At 41.8% G+C, this 22,717-nt stretch overlaps 1 protein-coding gene across 2 annotated transcripts in view; it reads left to right on the plus strand.

The window, feature by feature from the left end:
- sema6a (sema domain, transmembrane domain (TM), and cytoplasmic domain, (semaphorin) 6A) overlaps positions 1 to 22,717 on the plus strand; it is a 105,286-nt gene that overhangs the window by 73,566 nt on the left and 9,003 nt on the right. Inside the window, exons 12-18 of one of the 2 annotated variants that reach the window (XM_070833597.1) lie at positions 1,187 to 1,342; positions 3,990 to 4,163; positions 5,896 to 6,036; positions 6,194 to 6,271; positions 10,794 to 10,852; positions 11,741 to 11,761; positions 15,067 to 15,246. In XM_070833597.1, coding sequence (XP_070689698.1) covers positions 1,187 to 1,342; positions 3,990 to 4,163; positions 5,896 to 6,036; positions 6,194 to 6,271; positions 10,794 to 10,852; positions 11,741 to 11,761; positions 15,067 to 15,246 — 809 coding nt within the window. The remainder of the gene's footprint in view (positions 1 to 1,186; positions 1,343 to 3,989; positions 4,164 to 5,895; positions 6,037 to 6,193; positions 6,272 to 10,793; positions 10,853 to 11,740; positions 11,762 to 15,066; positions 15,247 to 22,717) is intronic. The other variant, XM_070833598.1, reaches the window with a different exon arrangement.

The following is a 22,717-nucleotide window of genomic DNA, read 5'->3' on the forward strand; positions in this document are numbered from 1 at the left end:
TGAAGTGATTGATGCGATTGATTTCATTTCCATCCTCTGATGCATTCAGAACGTTTATCTGCAGGCAAACAGACGGAGAGTTGTAACAATGCCACCTAGGTCTGGTCCTGCAACAGACTGTTCCTCCATGTGCTAGACTCTCATTACAGGTTTTCATATTAAGAGATGTCTGTTTCTATTCTGCCCTCCATATGTCTGCTGACATGGATTTAGCGTCAATAAAAAAAAGTGTTTAAATGTCACTGTGTTTTTTACAGTGATAGAAGGTTCTGTACATGTTGGCTCTTAATCTAGCAATATCAGTTTGGAAGTTCATTTAACATTAGCTGACTTAAACTCATCTGTCCAGGAGAATTACTTACTTACTTACTTAATGTAAGGCCAAAATACAGTACCTTTAATGAAAACAGTGTTTTCAAATAAGTTTAAACTATAGATTTCATAGCAGCATCTCTTGCAGGAATGCATGGTTTTAGAATAAACTAAACTAACTAAAGTTTTTCTTTGAAACTTTCTCCTTTCCCATGATAGAGATGGATATCGGAAATATAAAACGGCTGATTTTTCTTAATTATTGGATTCCATTTATCCTGCTTAAAGGAATATTTTCATAGGAAGATGAATATACATAACTCTTGAGGTTACACATATATATTTTTTAAGGGTTTGGTCCTTACATGTTGACAGTGCCAGACATTGCCACATGGCCACCTGGCTAATATTTCTAGGGCCTGGTGTGGATTATGTGGTGTGGCAGGGTATCAAAGACTACACAGTAAAGGGGGTTTACAAGCTCTCAGAGGTGAGATGCCTGCAAGGGGATATGCTATCAAAAGCAGCTTCTCTTTTACAAGCAGCTCACCAACTCCCTGTAAAAGGATCAGATAGATAGAATGCCTCAGTGCTTTACCCCCGAGTCCACAGAAAAGAAGAAATCCTGTATCCTCTGCTTGACCAAAGCCGCTTGGAATGAGAGTTTAGTCATTTAAGGCTGCACTCTCATTGATTTTAGGGAAGTTGAACTTTCTGGTTTCTATAGGAGCTATGGCCTGAAAAATTGCTAATTTCCCCTAAAGTCAATGTAAAGTTTTTTCTTTTTGTGCACTTTCCTCCTTCTACTCACCATTTTTTACTCTCCCATCATCCCTCCTCCCCATCGCCCCTCTCTTCCTCCTCTTCATCGCAGGCCTGGCAGCTGTGCTGGCACTTCATCCATGGAGAGGTTCAAGGTATCCAATGAGTTCCCCGATGACACACTCAACTTCATCAAGATGCATCCTCTGATGGATGAGGCTGTGCCCTCCATTGCTAACAGGCCCTGGTTCCTCAAGACCATGGTCCGGTAAGTGTTACACACTCCAAAGGCGGCTGTCATTGGAGGTCCATGAGCCTCTTCAGCCCAGGACAATAATTACATGAAGTGCTGCTCTGAGTTTCAGGCTCATTAAAACACAGTAGTACTCCACCACAAACCAGCCACTGACCTATTTTTGCTGTAGTAGAGGAATCACTATAGTAAACTATCGCTCCCAGAGTGATCATGTAGTAATCTGATGTGATGAAGACAGTAAAGTATTTGAATTGTCAGTGATGTTTGTCTTAATGCTGAAATGTGTTAGGTACTGTAGATGAGACAGCTTCATGCAAACAGAGATTTCATATTTATACTCATAGGCCCTTATTAAGAAGATTATTCCAGCTAGGTGTAGTCTTTGTCTCAAATTGCTCGTTTAAATCCTTTGAGGATATTTCAAAGAGAGGCTAGTGGAGTACAAAGTATTTTTCTCTTGTTCTGTGGTTGGCTTTCCCCCTGAGTTTCTGGAGTTGAGCCCATTTCCCAAAAGCCAGTGCACTGTGGCTGATGCCATTTGATCAGAAAGGTCTGTCTGGCTTTGTCTGGCTTTTAGCTACACTACACTCAGACATTTCAGCCAGCCTCTAGGGGAATATGACAGCACACCGCCATCCCATTGGCGAGGCAAAACTAGCTGACAGAGCATTAGGTAAAAGTAAAAAATTGCGTTTTTAATTTGGACCTGGGTCTGAAATGCAGCTGTTCAAGATTTAAGGTTAGGGGTGCTTGTCAGACCCTTGCCAAGTCTCAGTGGTGGTAACATCACTTTAAAGATAAGCTACAAAAAGAATTCTTCCCAGGTTTTACACATTATTTGCATCGTATCACATCTTGCTGCTACTTTGCTGAGATCTGACCTACATACTGCACTGGCTTAGTCAGAATATGATCAGCTTTCATCAAGGTTATCCCTACAACTCTCTATCTGTTCATTAGTGCGCTTTAATGTACAACCAGATAATGAATAACACAGTGTTTCTATCTTTACATAATCAGCAATCAGACTATGTTATATGATTTGAAACGACACAACAGTGAGCAGAGCCTTGCATGCAAGTCATAGTTGGTAGTTAAAAGCATTATGTAAGCTCAAAAAGCATCATGACGGCATATGGGATGGAAGAGGAGTGAGGCCTTTTATGATATCTGTCACAGTCTCCATGTGAATACTACCCTTGAGCTGAAGTCAACTGGAAAGATAATCAGTAATAAGATTTGATCCCTGTTATACCCTGGAGAGAACACTCCAATATCCGGCAAAAGCTTTTGCTGCAAATTCTAAAAAGCTATTCTGTCCTGAGACTTGCTGTGCTGTGGCAGGGACCTCAGCTGGCTGGACACAATGAATCAAATGGAGGGGGAAGATACTCTGAAGAGTTCCCCTCTTGAGATATTTACTATCCTGAATTGGAAGGACAGTGAATGTTTCAGTCCTTGAAATTGTATTATTTTTCTGGGATCAATTCCCATTGACACCGTTCCTTGGAGCGCCTGATCACAACACATTAGACCTTCAGATTTCTGTTATTGTTAATTGGATGAAGCCATAAAACAGAGCATTTTAAAGAAATGTTTTAAAGAAAATAGAAGGGGATGTAGGCTGAGAGGATATGGCCTTGATTTTTTAATGGTCTCATGGTGTAAACACTTTAAAGTTAAAGTTAAAGAGTTAAATTTCCATTCATCACATCATCACATCCAAAATACATTTTGGACCTTTATACCCATTTTAACATTTAACATTTTAACAACACTCAGTAAACCATTAATGATGGTAAAAGTGGACTTCTAGATTTCCGGATAAGCACTCGTCTTTAATCTCTGAATCCAGTCTCCTTCAATTAAGAAATCATGAAACCAGGCATTTGCATGATACACATGGATATGCATCTGTGATGCAAAGAAATCAGATGGTAAATGTAAATAGCCTTAAGAGGTATCTCATAAAACCTGTTCTTGTTATTTGATCCGTCTGAATTTTCCTTCTTATGCCCACAAGCACAATAAGACACCAAGCCAAAACACACTGACTGGCAGGTGTCTAATTTGCTAACTTAGATCTGCTCAGTATGTTTTTTTTTACAGACAAGGAAATGAAAATGGAATTTTAAGCTTATCCATCTGGGTGTCAAACTGTGTGATCAGCAGCTGTCAGTTAGAGAAGAAAGCAGAGCTCACTGTTGTCTGTTACTTGGGTAACTTTTTTGTAAAGTTTTTCTCTGACATGCCCTATGGCAATCTCATTGAGCTTCTAATGAAATAACAATCAGTTAATGAGATGAGACTGCGTTATCTCCCCCGCTGTTCCTTATTCGCTTTTAGACATCTGACGTAAATGATGGAAGCCAAATCAATTGATTGATTGATTATATAATCATTATTTGGAAAATTCTATTCCGTTAGTATCTATTTATTGATGCAAATTAAATTTTACACGTTTTTGAATGTGCTCTAGTAGACACAGCACTGTACTGGGACAGAGTTCAAAACATTTATATTAGATCCCCGCTGGTGTTCTTCATCACCATCTGTTTCTCTTCTAATTGGCAAACTTGTTCCTCTGTTAGTGCGCAAACTGACTAATTAATTGATGAGTGATTGATTGATTGATTTTACTCTGTATTCTTTATTCCAGGTATCGCCTGACGCGCATTGTGGTGGACAATGAGGCAGGTCCCCATAAGAACCAAACAGTGGTCTTCCTGGGATCTGAGAAAGGCATCATCCTCAAGTTCCTGGCCAAGATGGACAATGGTTTCCTCAATGACAGCCTGTTTCTGGAGGAGCTCAATGTCTACAACCCTGACAAGTATGTAGCTCTGGGTGCCCTTTTATATGTGTGAGAGAGATGGATAGAAATAGAGAAACACATGGATACAGTTGCTACAAACAAAGGAACGTCAGTTATTGCATATGTGTGTGTTACAAAGAGAGTGTGTGTACGATTTTGCATGTTTCCAACCATCTCCCGGCTCAGCCAACCCACCAACCCACCAGCTCCATCAGTACCAGTCAGTTTCCCCAACTCAAGCTATATAGTGAAGCCAGCCAGCCAGATGGCTACTCTATCATTTAAAAGAGTTTTATCAGGTTACACTCTGCCCAACCACAGCTACTAAATTAAAGACATAGACCCTAAGGCTCTGGATAACGTAGCGTAGTGGTTGGGAACCACAGCAGAGCCCAGCTCCTCCAAATTGTTGGCTGATTAAAGGAAACACTCACAGACACACACACACACCGAGGTCTGTGTTTGTCTGCAGAGCCAGCCTGGGATCTCTCGCTAATACATTACACGGCTGTTGGTGCATGTATGGATGTGAGTGCGTGTGTGCGTTCACAAGTGCGTGTCAGCTGGGTATGGTGGGTGAGCGAGTTAAGCATTGTTGTGTATTTGGAGTAGAAGTGAATACGGAAAAAATCAGCCACAGTATGAGCCTGCCAAAACAAATATTTAGTTGAGGGGTAATGGATGAGGGAGAACGAATGGCAGTACAGAGGAGGGAGAAAGAACAGAGGAGAGGACCAGAGAGGAGAGATGGAAAGAAGCAGAGCGGAGAATGCCTTATTGTGTTAGACAGCCGAGAAGAAGAAGGGAAGGGAGGCGAGGACTTGACAGGAGGGCTTTCAAGGTTACCACTGTTTGTTATCCAACATGCTGCAGCCATGTGACGAGCCTTATGGAGGGGATGAAGGGCAGGCCCTGCCTTCCCTCCTCTGCCCTCGCTGTGTCTCCTTCTTGCCTCCTCCCTGCATCTTTGTTCCCCTTCCCTCCTCTTCTCTCTCTCTATGGCTGGGGTAGAGCGTTTGTCGGCTGCTGGCCATCTGGCCACAGTTGCGTACAGTAAGTGACTTTGCCCGCCTGCTTCCCTGCCTGGCTGGATCAGCGCAGGCCCGATTGTCGTGCATTACCCAGTGTAGATGGACTGTAAGCCCTAATTGAGAGCGTTAATGCGGGACCAGAGCACTGCAAAGGGGAGATTAAATCCCAGGAGTTGGATGGCGGGATGGAGAGAGGAATGGATGGAGAAAAGGGATAGAAAGCTTGACACGCCCAGAGGGATTAGAGTGTGCTCCTATGGGGCTGAGTAGACAAAGACGACTAGCAGGGATGGAGGAATGGAAGAATGGTAGAGCGGGGGGGGGGGGGGGGGGGGGGGCGGAGGGAGTTAATGTTAGTGGGTTTTACAGTTAAGTGCGGTGTTATTGCTGACTGCTCACAGTGCCCATCTGTCTGCTTATCTGTTGTATCTGTATCGTCCCTTCTTTATCTCTCTTTATCTCTCACTCTGTTCCTGACCCCATGTTTTTCGAGTAACTGTGAGGTAACCCTAACCTCACAGTTTGTCTCTCTGCCAAATCTTAATCTTCCTCTTTTTATCTCTTCAAATGAACTGTTAACTCTCATTTTGTGACTTCTTACATCTCACCTCGACAACTTTTTACAAGGCTTTGTCCCTAAATAACTAGGTAGTTGAGGGAAAGACAGAATAATCCACATTCTCCTCTCTATTCTCTGTCCTCTACTCTCTCTTCTTTAGGTGCAGTATCGATGGTGTGGAGGACAAGCGCATCATCGGCATGCAGATAGACAGCAAGAGTCATGCTTTGTGGGTTGCTTTCACTTCCTGTGTGGTCAAAGTGCCGCTGTCTCGCTGTGAAAGACATGGAAGATGCAAGAAGTAAGTTTGATGCTTGCACATGAAACTGTCACTCATTCACAAACAGCCAAATGGTTTTGATTCCCTCTGAAGGGGGAAATCACTATTCCTATACAAAATGATGAGGGGCTGATGCTGTGTGTGTCTGTGTGTGTGTGTGTGTCTGTGTCACATCCAGGTCTTGTATAGCCTCCAGGGACCCGTACTGTGGTTGGGTGTCGGAAGGAGCATGCAGACAGGTGGTTGGCAATACCAAGTAAGTGTGCAAACACATTCACAATAGTTTTTATTAAAAAAGTTTAGGTGTTAATTCTGAAATTAATGATGGCTGGATGTTTCACACTATCGTGGCTTACTGGGACACTTGAATAGATTAAGGCCTTTGTCAATGTTATTTGTAACACCTGTACTTTTCCTGCTATAACAAGTCAAATGGAGCTTTTCTTGTATGAAATGTCCATTCCATGAGCTTAAAATTCTTTCCCACGTGTTGCTTAACTAAAGGTGCCAATTTGCAGGAACCTGATAATGCATTCATCTGTTTAAATCAGTTGACTTTCAGACAGCAACCACTTTGCTCCAAATCACAACAAAGTGCTACAGCTTTGGTTTGTGCCTATGACTGGCTTCTTTTTGATGGCAATGTTGAGGCTTGTGGGTAACGTAGCATTTAGATCCATCCTCCATCTGAAACAGATTATTAGGATTTTTTTTTTTTCTCAAAAACAAAGTTCCACTCATTAAAGCTTTTAATATTACCCTAGAGTATTGTTTAATTATCCAGGAGACTGCTGTGCTTTTGTGCTTAGGAACACAAGGAACATTCATGAAGAGAAAAGTTTGAAAGGGGAAATTTAGAAAATACTGGTGATTTGATAAAGCTTGAGACACGTGTTTTCCAAGCAACTTTTATAAAACAGTATCCCACTTTCGTTGTCATGCCTGGTGGCACTTCTCTCTCTATTTGTCGTGTCTGTGATCATTCTAATTTTATGGTGTGTAAGTGCAATTTCCACCAGCTGAAAGGGCTATTGGAAGGATGAATGGAAGGAAAGTGTTGTTTGCCCCAGGCTCGAGGTCGGGTATGCAGGGCTGGGGAAACTCGATGGTCGCGGTAACTATAATTTGTGGCTGTAGTTATGACACAGAACCAGATTATGCTTTCTGAACAAACAGCATATGGAGTTTTGTGGTGGGAAAAACATTTTACAGATGAAGTCATAACAAAAGGACCAGTGCTCCAGTGGCTACTTGACGATGAATGAATTTGACCAAAATGATTGATGCAAAATGATTGGCCTGGCATGCCAATACACCAAAGGCACACATACCCACATGCACACACAAGAAACACACAGGCAACCCATCCTATTATTATTCGTAAGGCTACAGTGGACCGCTCTGATTGAGTTTCCACTTTGGTGCAGGAGCTGACACAGAGGCATTAAGAGGGCAGATGACCTCGCTCCTTTACAGTGCAATATTTCTAAGTGAGAGGGGGGGATTAGGCCCAGTAGGATCTGTTGGTCTGTGGTGAGCGATTCAAAGCATTTGCCAGGCTGGATAGAGCGAGGGATGAAACAAGTGAGGGGAGAATCAGAGGCATTTTTGTGTTAAATAAAAAGGTTTGCTCATATAAACAGGTCCTTGCCGAAAAGAGACTTTTCTTTATCATTAGTCTCCCTGTCTTACTTGTCTTTTCCTCATTAAAAAAAACTCCAGTATTGCATCATCTCTTCCTGTTTCCTTGTCTGTCTGTTTGTCTAAGTGTCTACCAGCAACCTGTCTTCTCACCTACATATGCCCATCCCTGTCTGTGTATCTATTTTTATCCATCTTTCTTTTTCTATCTTTCCTCTCACATATTCTTTCACTCTTGCATGCTTCCCCTCCTTTCTTCTTCCATCTGGCCTCAGCGCTAGTGTGCCAGCTTTCCTGTGTGGAGTTATGCCTCTCATACCTACTGCCCATGCACAGCTTGCTCTCTGGTCTCCTGCAATATGGTACCCAGTTACCCCCTGTTCATGCTGATCACATATGATCCTATATGGCTGTTATTATGTGAAGTGAGTGTGCTTCACTGAGAAGAAATTTGAATGTTAATAATTATTTGTTAATTATTTAAGGTGTTGTCTCAGACTCTTCTCTGGATCAGGGTTTTCGCTGGGTTTTTACACTGATCAAAGCTGCACACATATACTGACATATTTCTTGGTGAAACCCTAAATAATAAAGTATATATATATATTTAAATAAAAGCCATTAATCAAAATGAATAGATGAAACATTATGCATACTGACTTTATACTGTATGTACAGTATATAAGTCCCTGGTCGCCCAATCACTTCTGATATGAATAATTAACACTATTATGCCTGACCTGCATTTCACAAACCAAGTCCCCTCTGTGAATCTCATCTCACATAATAATCACATCTGATGCAAGATAGAATCAAATGTGGCCTTGGCTGCCTCTAGTTATGTACAGTGCAGTTTGATCTGATTTAAATATGTATTATGCAGTTGCAGTGGGATCTTAACCCTTAGCTGAACTGTCTGTAGTGTCACATTCCAACACACTGCACTTTTGTTGCTATAATGCAACCTCTAAGGGGCTCGAGCCCTATGAGTAAGGGTTCACGCTATAGTTCATTCACGTTCACATGTGCCAACTAAGGCCTAGACACTGCATCTGTAGTGTGACTACTCATTGTTAATTCATCTCGAGACCAATGGGATTTAAACCTTGTAATCTTCATCCCAACACAGTTTCACCACAGTATGTAACGTTATTATCAACCATGGAAACCAAGACCATGAGGCCCCCAGTATTTTGGTCTTGTCAAAGCAGCCAAACAACATTTTATGGCAGGGTGGGACAAGGTGACGAAGTCTGTGAGGAAAGTCTGGCAGATACCAGCAGTGCTTGGACGGCATTTGTGCTTAGATAGGCTTAATTGAGCAACTCTGCGTCTGCTTTGTGATTATGAGTGTGTATGATAAGCAAATCAGATAAGAAGATTAAATGTACCCCCAGATATGAATAGAGGATGCTGCTGTTGTTGTTTATGTGGCTGTTATTGTGGTTGCTTTTAAAGGGAAATTGGTTATCAAGAGGGTAGAATTTACAATCTCCAATCTAATTAAGGTTCTGTCAAACTGGAGGAAAAGATGAATATAAATGAATGCATGAGATTTTTCAATCATCTCCAACATAAATATACATGAAGTAATGACTTTGACTTTGTTTCAGATTTCAGAACAAAACAGCAGAAATTGTCTAGAAATCTCTTGTACTTGTACTTGTTGTCAGGTTCATGCTTTGGACTCTGATCAGGGGATAGGGGTGGGCGATGTTGTTTTGGAAAATCATTCTTCTTCATGCTATAATTGAGACCAGTGGAGGGTGAGGAAGATGAGAGGCGGGTGGACAGGCAAGAGGAGCATGACTACTGAGGGGGGAGCTGAGGAGGACTGTGAAAAGCTGTCATGCGTGACTGTGATCCTGGTTGACAGTTGGTCCGCTCTGTTTCACAGATCTCCTTACTGCCTGCTTGGTGGTCTTTCAGGAAGAAAACAGGTCTCTGTGCAGATTGCATCAGAAAATAACATCTCCGAAACTCACTCTCCCCTCTCTTTCTCCTTTTCTCCCTCTGTGTCATATGATGGACCTCAAGCATGGTTACCCCTCACTGCCCTGGTCTTGGCCCATGTGATTGGGACTGCAGCCTCATGTCTCTACTGAACTTAGATGATGTCAGATACTGAGAAATAGGAGAAAAGTTTAAACAAAGTGAAGTTCTCATAAAAACAGTTTCACATTTTTCAAACATTTCACCCATGGTTTTTAAAGGAAAAGTCAAACATTTTGGGAAATATGCTTATTTGCTTTCTTACAAAAAGTTAGATGAGAGGATTGATACCACTTTACTGTCTGTTCGGTAAATATGAGGCTGGATCCAGCAGCAGGTTAGCTTAGTTTAGCATAAAGACTGGAAAAAGGGAAACAGCTAGCCTGGTTCTGTCCAACAGTAACAAAATATGCCTACCAGCATCTCTCAAACTCATTTCTTAATATGTTATATCACTTTTGTTTAATTTTATCGAGGGTTTTGTTTCAGACTATTTCTTCGCCAAGGCCAGTCATTTTCTGGAATCTCCGCTCTCTGCCTGGCAACAGTTCAGACCCAAGTAACAGTCCAGCACATAACGCCCATAAAGCCACCAATTACCAGTTTTACAATATGTGTTATCACTGGGTTTTAGAGGTGCTGGTAGGTGGATTTTGTTACCAGTCAGGCCAGCTGTTTCCCTCTGTTTCCAGTCTTTGTACTAAGCTAAGCTAACTGGCTGCTGGCAGTAACTTCTCTCATCTAACTCTCAGCAAGAGAGCAAATAGGCATATTTCTCAAAATGTTGACCTACTCCTTTAAACTACACACCATAAGATAACAAATAGTGCAGTTAAATAAAACATGAATCTATTTGTATCATCACTACTGGCAATGAATCCTGTGCCAGCTATGGATTTACGAGCCTGCCAGCCTTCTTCATAGCCACTGATTTTAGGCCTCCAGGGCACCTGCTAGGTGTTCTTTGATTTTGTTCCAGTATAGGGCTTTCTGCAGCCTACACTGTGTGCAAGCATAGGGTATGCTGTGTTTGGGGATGTTTTTATAGTAGCTTCCCTATAGCTTTCTTACTTTGTTAGGAGTGGCGAGCCTGCATGGCCTGGCCTGTTTTCCGCTGCTGACCATGATGTCTCTGTTCCCCGCAGATCAGCCTTTGAGCAGGACGTGGAGCATGGTAACACAGATGGCCTGGGAGACTGCCAAAGTAAGCAGGCCCTCTTCACTCTTATCTTTCCTCCTCTATTCTATACCCCCCCACCATTCCTCTCTAGTCTGTTAACTCGGGCTCCCTCTTCTCTAGGCCCTTCGTTTCCTTCTTCGCTGCTGTCACCTTTTTCTCCCCCGTCTGTTCCACCCTCACAATCCTCTCTTTCAGCCTTGTCCATCCATCTGTCTCTTTCGGCTCTCATCCTCTTCTGTCCTTCCCCCGCTGTTTCTCTGCTCCCCTGGTCAATAGAGTGTTGTGTCCACTTGGGCAAAGACTGGGTTCCTTCTTGGAAATCGCTATACAGAAACACAACACAAACATTCAGCGACACACAGGGAAGGGATTTTACTTGTGAGCAGTCGCGGGGGCTCATTTTGAAATACAAAAACAAGACAGGGCTCTGAACTTAGTCAGCCTCAAGAGTCTTGAAAGGTTTCTTTTATTCTACGACACAGTGAATGGCACATATGGAGAATATATATTTGATGTTTTAATGTCCAGAGTAACTGTTTGGATTTGTCAAATGTGATACTCCGCTGAGGTTTTATTGAGCCTCTCAGTTTAAACAAGAAACTTCAAAACAAATCGACATTAAATCAATTATCTTGGTCCATTTCAATTTCACCTATTTACTTAGAATAAATGAAGGCGGTGCGTTTTCCCTTCAGTTTCATCAGCTTGTTAAGTCAAGGAAAGCTATAGCATTGAACCTCCATTAGCTGTAGGAGCTATAGATCACCTCTGATTACAAGTTAGGAGAATATCGAGCAGCCAGTCGATTCTGAATTACTTTAAAAGTCATGGCTTTTGATCATGTTAAAGCATAATCTCACCTCACTGCAAGCAGTAACACGTCTCCCCTCATTTCTTTTCTTCTTTTTCTAGACACCTTTGTGGCGCTGAATGGTAAGTATCCCACATCTACTGTGGAAGCAATCAAATAAAAGACAGGAGCTACATTTCATCTCCCCTGACTCTTTAACTTCAGCCACACCTCTTCATCTAGTCAATCAATCATCCCCTCTCAAGGAAATGAAAACTCCTCCCACACGTGTAAAGACTGGTTATTAATGACTCAAGGTTTTAACTGAATTCATTTCATTCCTTCTGTTTGATAGACATTCCCTCCAGTTACGAAGGTAATGAAACATCACAGAACGGTCGGTTAATTTCACCTCTTGTCGTATTTCCCCTCATCCAGCCCTTTTGGTATTTAGATTAAAGGATGTAGAATTAGAAACCAGAATTGCAGAATTAAAAACCTCTAATGCTGATTCTGATTCTATTAGTTTTATTAGACCTCCTCTCTATCCTTGTTCCCATTTCCTCTTTATCCCCTGTGCAATATCATTGATTAGCTCTGACCTTTGCTTCTCTAGTTGGATGGATCAGGTTGTTGGTGATCTAGGCCCTTGATGGTGAAGAAATGTTTCAGCATGCACATTAAAAAGGACGTGTGTCCACAGAGGGAGAGAGAAATGGCCTGTTTAGAGTAAGGAAAGATCAAATCAGTTTCTGCCAACTGCCACTAAGCATGTGTAGACTCTCTGCACACTCAAAGATAATTCAAAGAGACCAATGTAAACAGCAAATACATTTACTCTCCTAATCACACACAACATAACAATCGCACTTCACCGCTAGCTGATATCACTCATCACTCAAGTCTTGTTAAAGAATGATAAACAGTTGTGATTAGCCCGCAGCAAAGTCACTCTTATCCATAGAACCCACACCTACACTCATATTCAGCTCATTTTTATCTGATCGGGGGATGCATTAGTTTGGTGTTCACTGAATGTCTCTCTCACACCGCCATATCTTGCAGCTGCCAGATCAAAACAGTCAGATCCATACCGAATGACAAGAATAGATATTTTGAAGTGGTTCCAGAAAGCCCAGCTCTCTATCCCGCCCCCCCTGTGACTGTACCCCCACTGTGATTCTCCCTCCTTTCAGAGATCGAGGGTCAGAAAAAGCATCTGTGTTGCTGTGCACCCCTATAGTGCTGAGTATGCTCCCACAGGCTTGGCTGTGTGTTTCCAGGCACATACACAAACACACACACACACATACAACACCAAGTTTACAACCCCCCAAACAAAGTCTCAGCCGTTGCCCCAGCCCCTCCGTCTATCTGTCAGTGGTTGATATGGATTTGAAGATAAATAAATGCCCCCTCTCCATTCTCCTCTCCTCTACTCCAGACTAGACATCCTCGCCTCTCTTTTAATCTGTAGAAAGAGAGGGATGTGCATCCGTCGGCAGTTTAGGGCTTTTTTTTTCCTGATCCGTGGAGGAGCTCTGAGGCTCCGAGCTCTCTCTCTATGTGTGTCATCTGCCTGAATTGCACTTCCCCTGGCGGTGGGGGAATGAATTATAAAATAGGCCTGTCACACTAATCTCTCAGCCTTGGGCCAATAGTTAAATAAATCATTTTAATGATTGCCATGCCACACGGAGGAGGAGGCGGAGGCTCAGGGTGGTGTTGTGTGTGGGTGTCTGTCTACCAGCAGCATCAACGTTAGCCCCCTGGAATGCCTCCCCCTCTTCAAACACAAGCATAAACACATATTGAAAAGGCACTTGCACATCTGCAAACGCACGCACACACTCATTGCTGTCACTTCCTCCGTGGAGAAAGCATGTCAGAATGGGAATTGGGGTTTCAGCTCCATAGAGGCTGTTGATAAAAGTGTTGTCACTCTTCATCTGGGGGATCTAGATTTTTTTCTTAAGCATGTTGCTTAAATACATTGTATTAAATACAATATATAGCTCGTGCAAAATTGTGTAGGGTGGCTTAAATGTTAGCATGTGGGATGGTAATGTGATTAGTATGGTTCAAAAATAAACAGTCAGACAAAGCTTATGCACAGATTCTGTTTATGAAAGAAGACGATAAACCTGAGAGAGGCGGATGCAGGAAAACACACAGATTGTTCTGTTGTTCTGGACGTGCAGTGACAGACGGAGAGGAGATAGATATGATCCATCATTCACAGATGAAAGAGTACTTTGTTGCAATTGTCAGATAATGTCAGACTTTAAGGTGTTAGAGGACCTGCAGTGCATTCATTTCCACAGAGAGATAGCCTGTGTGTGCTATTCTTGTTAAAGACTCATCAGTGTAACTTGCTGGCTGTGTTATGATACCCTCTTCAACTGTTGGCCAGTAGTTCATTTAGCCATTAAGGAATTTAATTACAGGGAGGAGTCAGATCAGAGAAAATCCATTAACTCTTAATGGCATATTTCTGATGATTGATCTAGCCATGTTGCTGAGGGCCCTGCTAAATAAAGATTACTGGAGATATGAAACATTTGGGAGAACCTTGGTTTAATAAAAAGAAAAGAGGGAAAAGTGATAGTAAATGTGAAATACAAGGAGAGGACAAAAGTGGAGACCAAGGAAAAGAAGAAGGGTAATACAGATATATGAGAAGAAGGAAACAAAGAAAAAAAAGGAAGGATGAGAGGGAAGCAAAAAAAAGCAAATCTTAAAGAAGCTGAACCAGAGAATATTTAAGCTTAAAAATGAACTAAAATGATCAATTATCAGTAGTAGTAGTTGTTGATTCATTTTCTTTCAATCAACTGTTTGTTTCAGCTTTAAAACAAACTGTGATTTAATGTGCCAGAGGTTACCCGTGCATATCAGAGTGAACTGAACGCCACTTGAAAAGTAACAGGAAGCTTTATGAGTAAAGAAGAAGGTTACAGGCAGGCTTCTCAACAGCAGGAGTGATGGAAAGAAAGTTTGTCTTTTGTCCTTCATATCAAAGGTAGACACCCTATGGTGATTGTGGAGAAATACGATTGTACTCTGCTCTGCTCTGACAGGCCCCACGGAGCTTTGACATGTCAGTCAGAACAGGTGGGGAGAGAGTGAGAAAGGCAGAGAGAGGCAGAGAATGACAGAAAGATAGAAAGTCCATCCTGAGAAACACATGCGCGCACACACACGCATTTACTAATGAGTTGCCCCTGGTCACCAGGGAGAAACACTTTGTTGCCTCACACAGCCCAGCTGCTGTCCTTGTGTGTGAGTGTATCTGTGTCTGTGTGTTACTTTAAAGGAGGAATAGACGTGTGTGTGTGTGTGTGTGTGTGTGTGTGTGTGTGTGCACCCCTGCTGGCCTGTGCTCACATGCACTAAAGCCTGTCCCTGTCTGCCTGGAGCATCGGTTAACCTGTGTTGTGTCCGGCAGGCCACCATCACCGCCACCATCACCACACGCTCTCACTCCCCACCTCGGCCCTACCCGAGGCCGCTGAGGTCCCCCTGGGGCGGGGCCGCATGGTGGAGCGGAAGGACCCCCCCATGAGCTCAGACAAAGGGGAGGACCCCTACGTAGCCGTGCCCTCTCAGACTCAGCCCGAAGCCAATGGTAAGCCTTGGAACACAACAGTGAGCAGTCAATTTGGCCCTTTGTCACCTGTGGCAAGGAAGGGGGGAGGGGAGGGAGGAAGGGGAAGGGAGGGGTTTGTGTAATTGAGATTTACGGCTGCCTGGCTGCTTCCAGCTGACAAGGTGTAGAGATAGTGGATCGGTTTCACTCTAGGGGACGAATTGTCTCACACTGTGCACGTAAACCCCCCACAGAAATGTATGCAAACACACCTACACAGTTCATACATATGCAGACACATACACACACACATTTTATGCTCGTTAAGACACACAGACGCACGCACAAACACTCTGTAGGATGGATTTATTATCCGTAGACCGTAATGTCCCACAGGAGATGTAATATCCAGACCATTACACTCTGAAAAGGAAGATGGCGATGTATTTATTTCCTCGAGAAGATGGCCCCGTCTCCGGTTCTGTCATGCTTTGCGACACAGTGACATGACATTGAACGCCCTTTTCTCCTGTGTTAACAACCCGGCTAATGCTGTACCACCTCAAGGACGGCTCGCTGGATAGATGAGACGGAGAGAAAAGGAAAGAAGGGAATGAGATGAGCGGGATGACACACACTGGAGGGGGGGAAGGAAAAAGGTCACTGCAGTGCTGCCGATCCATGTTTGTCCCTTAATAAAACACATAGACCTATTACAGATCCTATAAAACAACATGCAACATGTCCCAATTAAATCACATAGTTTATGCTATTAGAGGCACATCGCCATGGCCTTGAAGAAATATTGATTATTAATAATACTGATTCATCATAGTGCTAGCATAGTAGAGGCCTTCTATAAACATACCTTATATAAAAAATGAGAGAGAAAAAAAGCAGCTAATAAGTAAACCGTGGATGTAATATAAGACCTGGATACCGGGCCACCCCTCAGCCTTGCTTACAGTATATTGTTAAGCCATGGGGTATAGACTTTGTAAAACTTTCTTTCTGAATGATGTCTCCACTGTATCACAAGCCATTCACTAGTCCAGCTTGGCTAGAGGCATAATGGGATGAGCACGACTACACTGCGTATTCAATGGGCCTCATACCCTGGAACCTAACCTGGAAACTAGAAACTTTTTTGGTGTGTGTGCCAGACGAGCAATTCTCACCGGCCTGAATAGGTGCCATTCTCAGTCCGGTGTCCAGTTTTTACACCCATGGCTGAGAGTAAGAGATTTTTGCCAATAACAATGGATGTACTACAGTGTGTCTTTTCAGGCTAAAAACTAGTCTCAATTTGTGCCTCTCGCATGTTACATTCAAGTCACATTACCAAGCATCCAAATTGTCTGAAAAACATGTACGCAGTGATCTTTGACAAAGCCAGAAGTTAATTTGAAGACTCTTCAAGCATCTGAATTAAAAACATACTCTGTCTGTTCGACCATAAAAAAAGATTTTGCAAGGCATCTCTCAAGTTTTGCTTTTTAAAAAAAAAATCTAAAACCAAGATGGCAGCTGGAAATGACTTCACATCTCCTTCACTCCAAAACATTTTAGATCTGAGGAGAAAAAAACAAACAATTAAAACAATAAAAAGATAAAATCGAATAAAATCCCCCACAATGAAGAAAACAACAACAACAACACTAATGATAAAACTGAAAAGACATGTTAGAAGTAAAAAGGTGAGTTAAAATTAATAACAGGATGTTTTTAAAAAGATAAGTTTTGAGAAGCTATTTAAAAAAAAAAATGTCACTAACTTTTCAAGCCTCTGATCCTCTGGCAGGGAGATCCAGAGCTGAGGGGCCCTGACTACAAAAGCCCGGTCACCTTTAGTCCTGAGCCGTGACTTAGAAACAGCCAGCAGATCCCTGCCTGAGGATCTGAGGCTGTGCTGTGGCTCATAGGGCAGCAACTCAGAAATGCAGCTGTGAGCTGAATCCAGCGTGAGTGTCTGTTGGTGAAATCTAAAATCAAATCTAAATCTTACTGGTAACCACTGAAGAGAAGATAAAAAAGGGGGCGAATGAATTTGTGCAATGTGAACCAAAACTAAACAGTGTATTATTAGTTATACTGTTATTTTTTCATATAAAATAACAAGTTCATATTTTTTATATTTTGTATGTCAAGTAGTTAGCAAATACAGCTGTAATCTAAGAAACAGGTGAAAAATCTTTTTTATGGTGCAACAGAGTTCTAGTCTTAGACAATTTTGTAAATACCTCCAGCACAGCGGTTGAGTGTGTTGACAGGTAGGACATTTGCAATATCAGATACAAAGTGATGCGACTCCAATGTAATGTTGATACAGGAGAGACACACTAGCTGAAAACACGCCGTCTCTTATAATTACAAGCACTAAAATAAGGGGGTTCAGTCTGTCACAGTACATACTCCAGTGTCTCCTGTCTATGGAATAAACAGAGGCAGTGACTGCAGCATGTCAGCTGGAAGCAGTAAAGCACCAGTGGGTAGATCCGAGCACAATGGTGGCAGAGACTTCAGACAGCATGCCTACAGCCAGCATCACAACATGCTGTCGCTCCCCTTGTTGCCTTTACCTGAGCAGGTGTAATATTACTCGTGCCTCACAGGGAATGGTGAGAAAATCTATACTTTGAAAATCAGACGTTACAAAAGCTAAAAGCCTCCTTGCAATCATTGAAGTTCCAGGAATCTGGGACTCTTCTGCCGTTTCCTTCCATGCTCAGTTAACGGCAACAGGGCTTCACATTTCAAAACAATGCTTCCTGCTGTTTTTTCTGTATGATCATTATTGTTATTATCATTTTTATAAGACACCTTTGCAGCTTGTTTCAGTATTCTGTTCAGTTCTATTTCAATTTCAGCTCAACAGCCTTTTCTTTTTCCTTTTCTATACAAGCTCTGATGAGATTTGTTTGATTTTCTTGTGTTGGTTTCGTGTGAGCAGTTCTTGATATTTTGCATGGCTTGGTCTGAGACTCCATCTTTCTTTGCTATTTATATATTTGCCTTTTTCCTGCTTTGATTGCTTTGATGGTATTAAGCACAGTTTTGCCTCCATGCAGCTTAATGCTTTTCAGCATGGCAAATTGAGCACCACAGTCAACAGTATACTCTCCTCCACCCATCCTGCCTCCTCTTCCTTCCTGTCGCCCTCAGTATTATTGGCTTCAGGTGTCAACTGTACTGTGAAAACTTAGCAAACTGCGTATGTAAAAGTGAAAGTGGAATCAATATATGAGAAATGATTATGGAGAAAATAATTGAGTCATTTTATCTCCATTTTAATGCCTCAGAGATAAATCCATGCAGCCCATTTTACTGAAGAAATAAGAGATAAACATTTAACCATACCATTAATCTTTCAAATTAAGTAAAAAAAAAAGTTTATGCTTGAGTGAAAATGTATCAGCTCATATCCAACGTCGTTTGCAAGCTTGTTTGTGATTTAAAAGAAATTAGAATTACTCCCCAACTTTTTCATTTGCAGTCAAGACATTGTGGAATCTTATCTGCTAATGAATATTACAGTGCTGGCAATATGTATTAGCCTGACACCACCAGAGTAATTAGAAATGCTGCAAAATGATGAGTATTCACACACTGATGATATTTAGCACCCAACAGCATCATTATCCAGCATTCCAGTGGGGCCATTGCAGTTACCAGGTGGCCGCTGGTGTTTCACAGTACATTTGAGCTTGGTGTTTGTCTGTCTGTCTGGGCCTCATCTGTCTCTGTTATATTTTCCTGCACTCCCGTCACCCGACCATACACCTCTCCCCTCGCCTCCCATTGTTCACCCTGCCCCCCCCAAACACCCCCAGCCCTACCACTTTCCACCATCTGCTGCCATTGTGATCAGTCTCCCTTCCACAGGACCTCTCATCTGACTGGGATGGCATGTTCCAAGGCTATACCTTACCTAGTGTAAATTAATTCCTGAACCAATTTATGGAGCCTCCTCCCCCAATGCCCCTCCCCCCTGCCTCTCTCTGTCTCTCTCCCTCCTCCATCTCTGCACCTCCTCCTCCTCTTCCCCCTCCATCTCTCCCCTTGTAGTGTGTCTCTTCTCCAACTGGAGTCATATCTCTTCCCCTGTCTGCAGGAATGAATTCTTGCCCTGCTTCCCTCCTTGCTCTCTCTCTTTCTCTCTCTCTCTCTCTGTTTGGCTCAACTCCTCCCCCTCCCCCCTTTACATCCACCCTCCCCCAACACGACCTGTAGCCACCGCTGTGTTGCTCCAATTTATGGGTTCATTACAGCAGCTATCCAGGGTAGAAAGGAATGGGAGAGGTGGAAGGAAAGAGGGATGGAGAGAGACAACAGGGGAAGGAGCCATGGGAAATGAGGGAGAGGAGAAGGCGAGAGAGAGAGAAGGAAAACACATGATAAAGATTTATTAAACAGAACAGGACAATAATGTAGCAGTGAAGGTTATAAAGGAGAGAGTAAGGAGATAGACAGTAGACAAACCAGCCGAACGATAGAATTGGATGAACAAGATTGGAAAAAAGGGGAATAAGAGAGTGTATAAGATGTAGTGAGATACTGTAGCTGAAAGAAGACCGTTTCTCTCTATCCCTCTCAGTCTTTTGTTTTCATACTGGGCCACAGTTTTAATCCTGAAGACTCTACATTCTGTATTTTATCTTTTCCCAGCTAACTCAACTAATCCCGGCTGAAACAGTGTTGTGCCGAATAACCTGCAAGTGCATGTGGTGCAACCCTGTCTCCTAAAAATGACGAATTAATCAGGAAATATATAAATAAATATATATTTTTTTATTTCTTATCAACACAATGACGTTGTTAATTAATTACCAAATCGAAAAACGGTTTACATTAATCATATCAGCAAAATGTTTCCTGACAGAAACAAAGGAACAGTGTTCACAGCATTGGTTGAACATTGAAAAAGTCATCAATGGCTTGGAGCTCAAAACAGGATCTAAAAGTTTACTTTATTAACATTAAACTAGAATCAATAATCCTCCCCAACCTCCCAATGACTTGCACATGTTATATATTAACGTAGCACTTCTTATACTAGAAAAAATGTTACCTGTGAACATAAACCAGGTAGCAACTACGGCTCTTAACACAATGTAATTGGGAAAACGGTACTTGAATGTAATTTCTAGGAGACATGGTTGGTCTGTCGAGATGGTTTGTTTTGTCATACTCACAGGATGATGATGAAGATTCACAGGATGAATATTCAAAAGTGTCATCTGGCTTAAGATGATGCATCTTGTCAAACAGAAACTTGATTTGTGAATTAAAATCGGAGAAACCACAATGTTTTTTTTTTTCCAGCCACACCAAGTTTCCAAAATCAGAATTGTGGCATTTTGATTATCTTTCTTTGTCATTAGTAACGTATTAAAAGATATGATTTCCCCCTCCATGTCAGGATTTCATGATAATACCAGTTGTCTGACAGCTGCTCTGCAGGGGTTATTTTCAGCTGCAGCAGCTCCTGACACCTGTGTGTCAAGGTGGTATGATAGAGGGGGAATATGACCCCACTCACACAGGGATGCAGCACTTTATTTTTTACATGCCAAAAAGTCTCGATAGCCTGAACATTTCACTTCATCTCACTTTCTGGGAGGCAGTTGAAGAAACATTGCACCATCATTATTGGGGATGCCATGCCAATCTTGAATGTTACCTGGAGTTACAGTGTAGAGAAAAAATGCCAATGTCAAATGCACCCAATGCTAGCAGAGAAAATTGATTATTTTTTGTTTACAGTAAAAAAACAACAACATTTTTATATTATATTTTAATGAATTCTTCTGTCATTGCTTGATTCCCTCCAGCTACATGCCCCTAGAAGAGAACTGTAACTTTTCTGCCAAATTTGTAACAACGGTTATGTTTGTACTGTGAAAAACCAAAAAAAGTCAGTTTGTGCAGTTTGGAAGTGTCCATTTAACCACCAATCTATCACCAAATTAGCTCTGCAAACTAAACTCAAAACAAGCAACTAGTGCCAACATGAAGAAATTAGCATTTTAGTAGCAATTTCTCCCGTCAGTTTATAACCATCAAGTATTACCTCTCAGCTATATTTCTTCTACCACTGGAAAGCAAAAAAAAGATAGATGACGGTTTTCGTGGTTGTCTGATTACGGAGACGTCTCTCCTTTCAAATGACCTTTCCTTGGAGGTGAGCTGACAAGATTTGAGGTAACTGACGTTTTACTTTAACACGAACTCTGCTCACTGTCAGATGAAACACTTGCACAATGGTGACTTTTTTCAGGACCCTATGATGGCGAGCGCATTGCATTTCATGTCCTATAAAATAGGATAATAGGATTTAGGTTAAAAGATGGTGAAGTGGTCCTTTAAATTACAATGTAGCAAGGGAAAAAAAGTCATTTTTTAATCAGCTAATTCTACAACTCATATTCGTGTCATTATTATACCTTCTATATTGTATGAAGTGCAGGTTTCTGGTTCAGTGTTTCTTACCGGCCAAACATTGTGATAGGACTTTGTGAGCCAGATGAATTATTCGCAGCTCATTGTGAATCATAGTAGCAACAGTGGACTGGATGTTTTCCCGGCATTATGCACTTCCCTGACTGACGTCAAGCCATAAGCCGTAATTTCCTCCACTGATTAGCTTATTGTTCTCTCAGCCAGCTTTTGTTTTCTACACACATTTGCTGCTTACTTTTCCATTTATATGTTTTGGTTATACTTTACCTCTTGCCATTGCTGGTTCACACAAAAAGCTCCTTATTGTCTTTTTGGCCACGTTAGACTCAATCTCATATCACGGCAGCTCATCCTTTTGTGCCTTTGAAGCTCGTATAAACCACATTCAGCTGTCATTATTCTACTTTGTACTGAATTTAAATGGTTATGTTCATAATGTCCATAAGTGAGCCACTCAACAAGTAGATACAAGCTGTGTCTTTGTTCTCTGGTGCTACTAAGTAGGGCCTGTTCTATACTAAAACATTTCTGAATGATTATCTGTGTCTGCATTTATAACCGAATGAGTTACAACACACATAGCACTTTAGTCATCCATAGAAGTCAGACGCTTGTCACTCATTTTCAGCAGTCATAGCATGAAAATATCCTCTTGAATGGGTCACCATCTGTATAACTATGACTCATCAAGATTGAATACTAATTAATTGGAGAGGGAAAAAAACGCAGTGGAGTTTAGACTACAGTTTTTCTCCATAAATAGTGATTAATGAACACCTGCAGTAAACCTGTGCTGCCAGGGATAGCAGTGAAATCAGAAATAACTGGATTAATTGTTTTAGCTGTATTATTCATGCTGAGCATATCACTAACACAAACAATACTGTCAATTTAAGGCTTCGTACACCTGATGAAAAATGTTTACAGGGATGTCATTTAGGTTGATTTCCTTTGAGTATTATGTACTACAGTTTGTATGCAGGGAGGTGGATAGGTTAGTACATCAGTGTTAATAACTGAGGTGCATAATTATATAATTAAGGGTTTAATT

Source organism: Pempheris klunzingeri, chromosome 7 (assembly GCF_042242105.1).
Source record: "Pempheris klunzingeri isolate RE-2024b chromosome 7, fPemKlu1.hap1, whole genome shotgun sequence".
NCBI lineage: Eukaryota > Metazoa > Chordata > Actinopteri > Acropomatiformes > Pempheridae > Pempheris > Pempheris klunzingeri.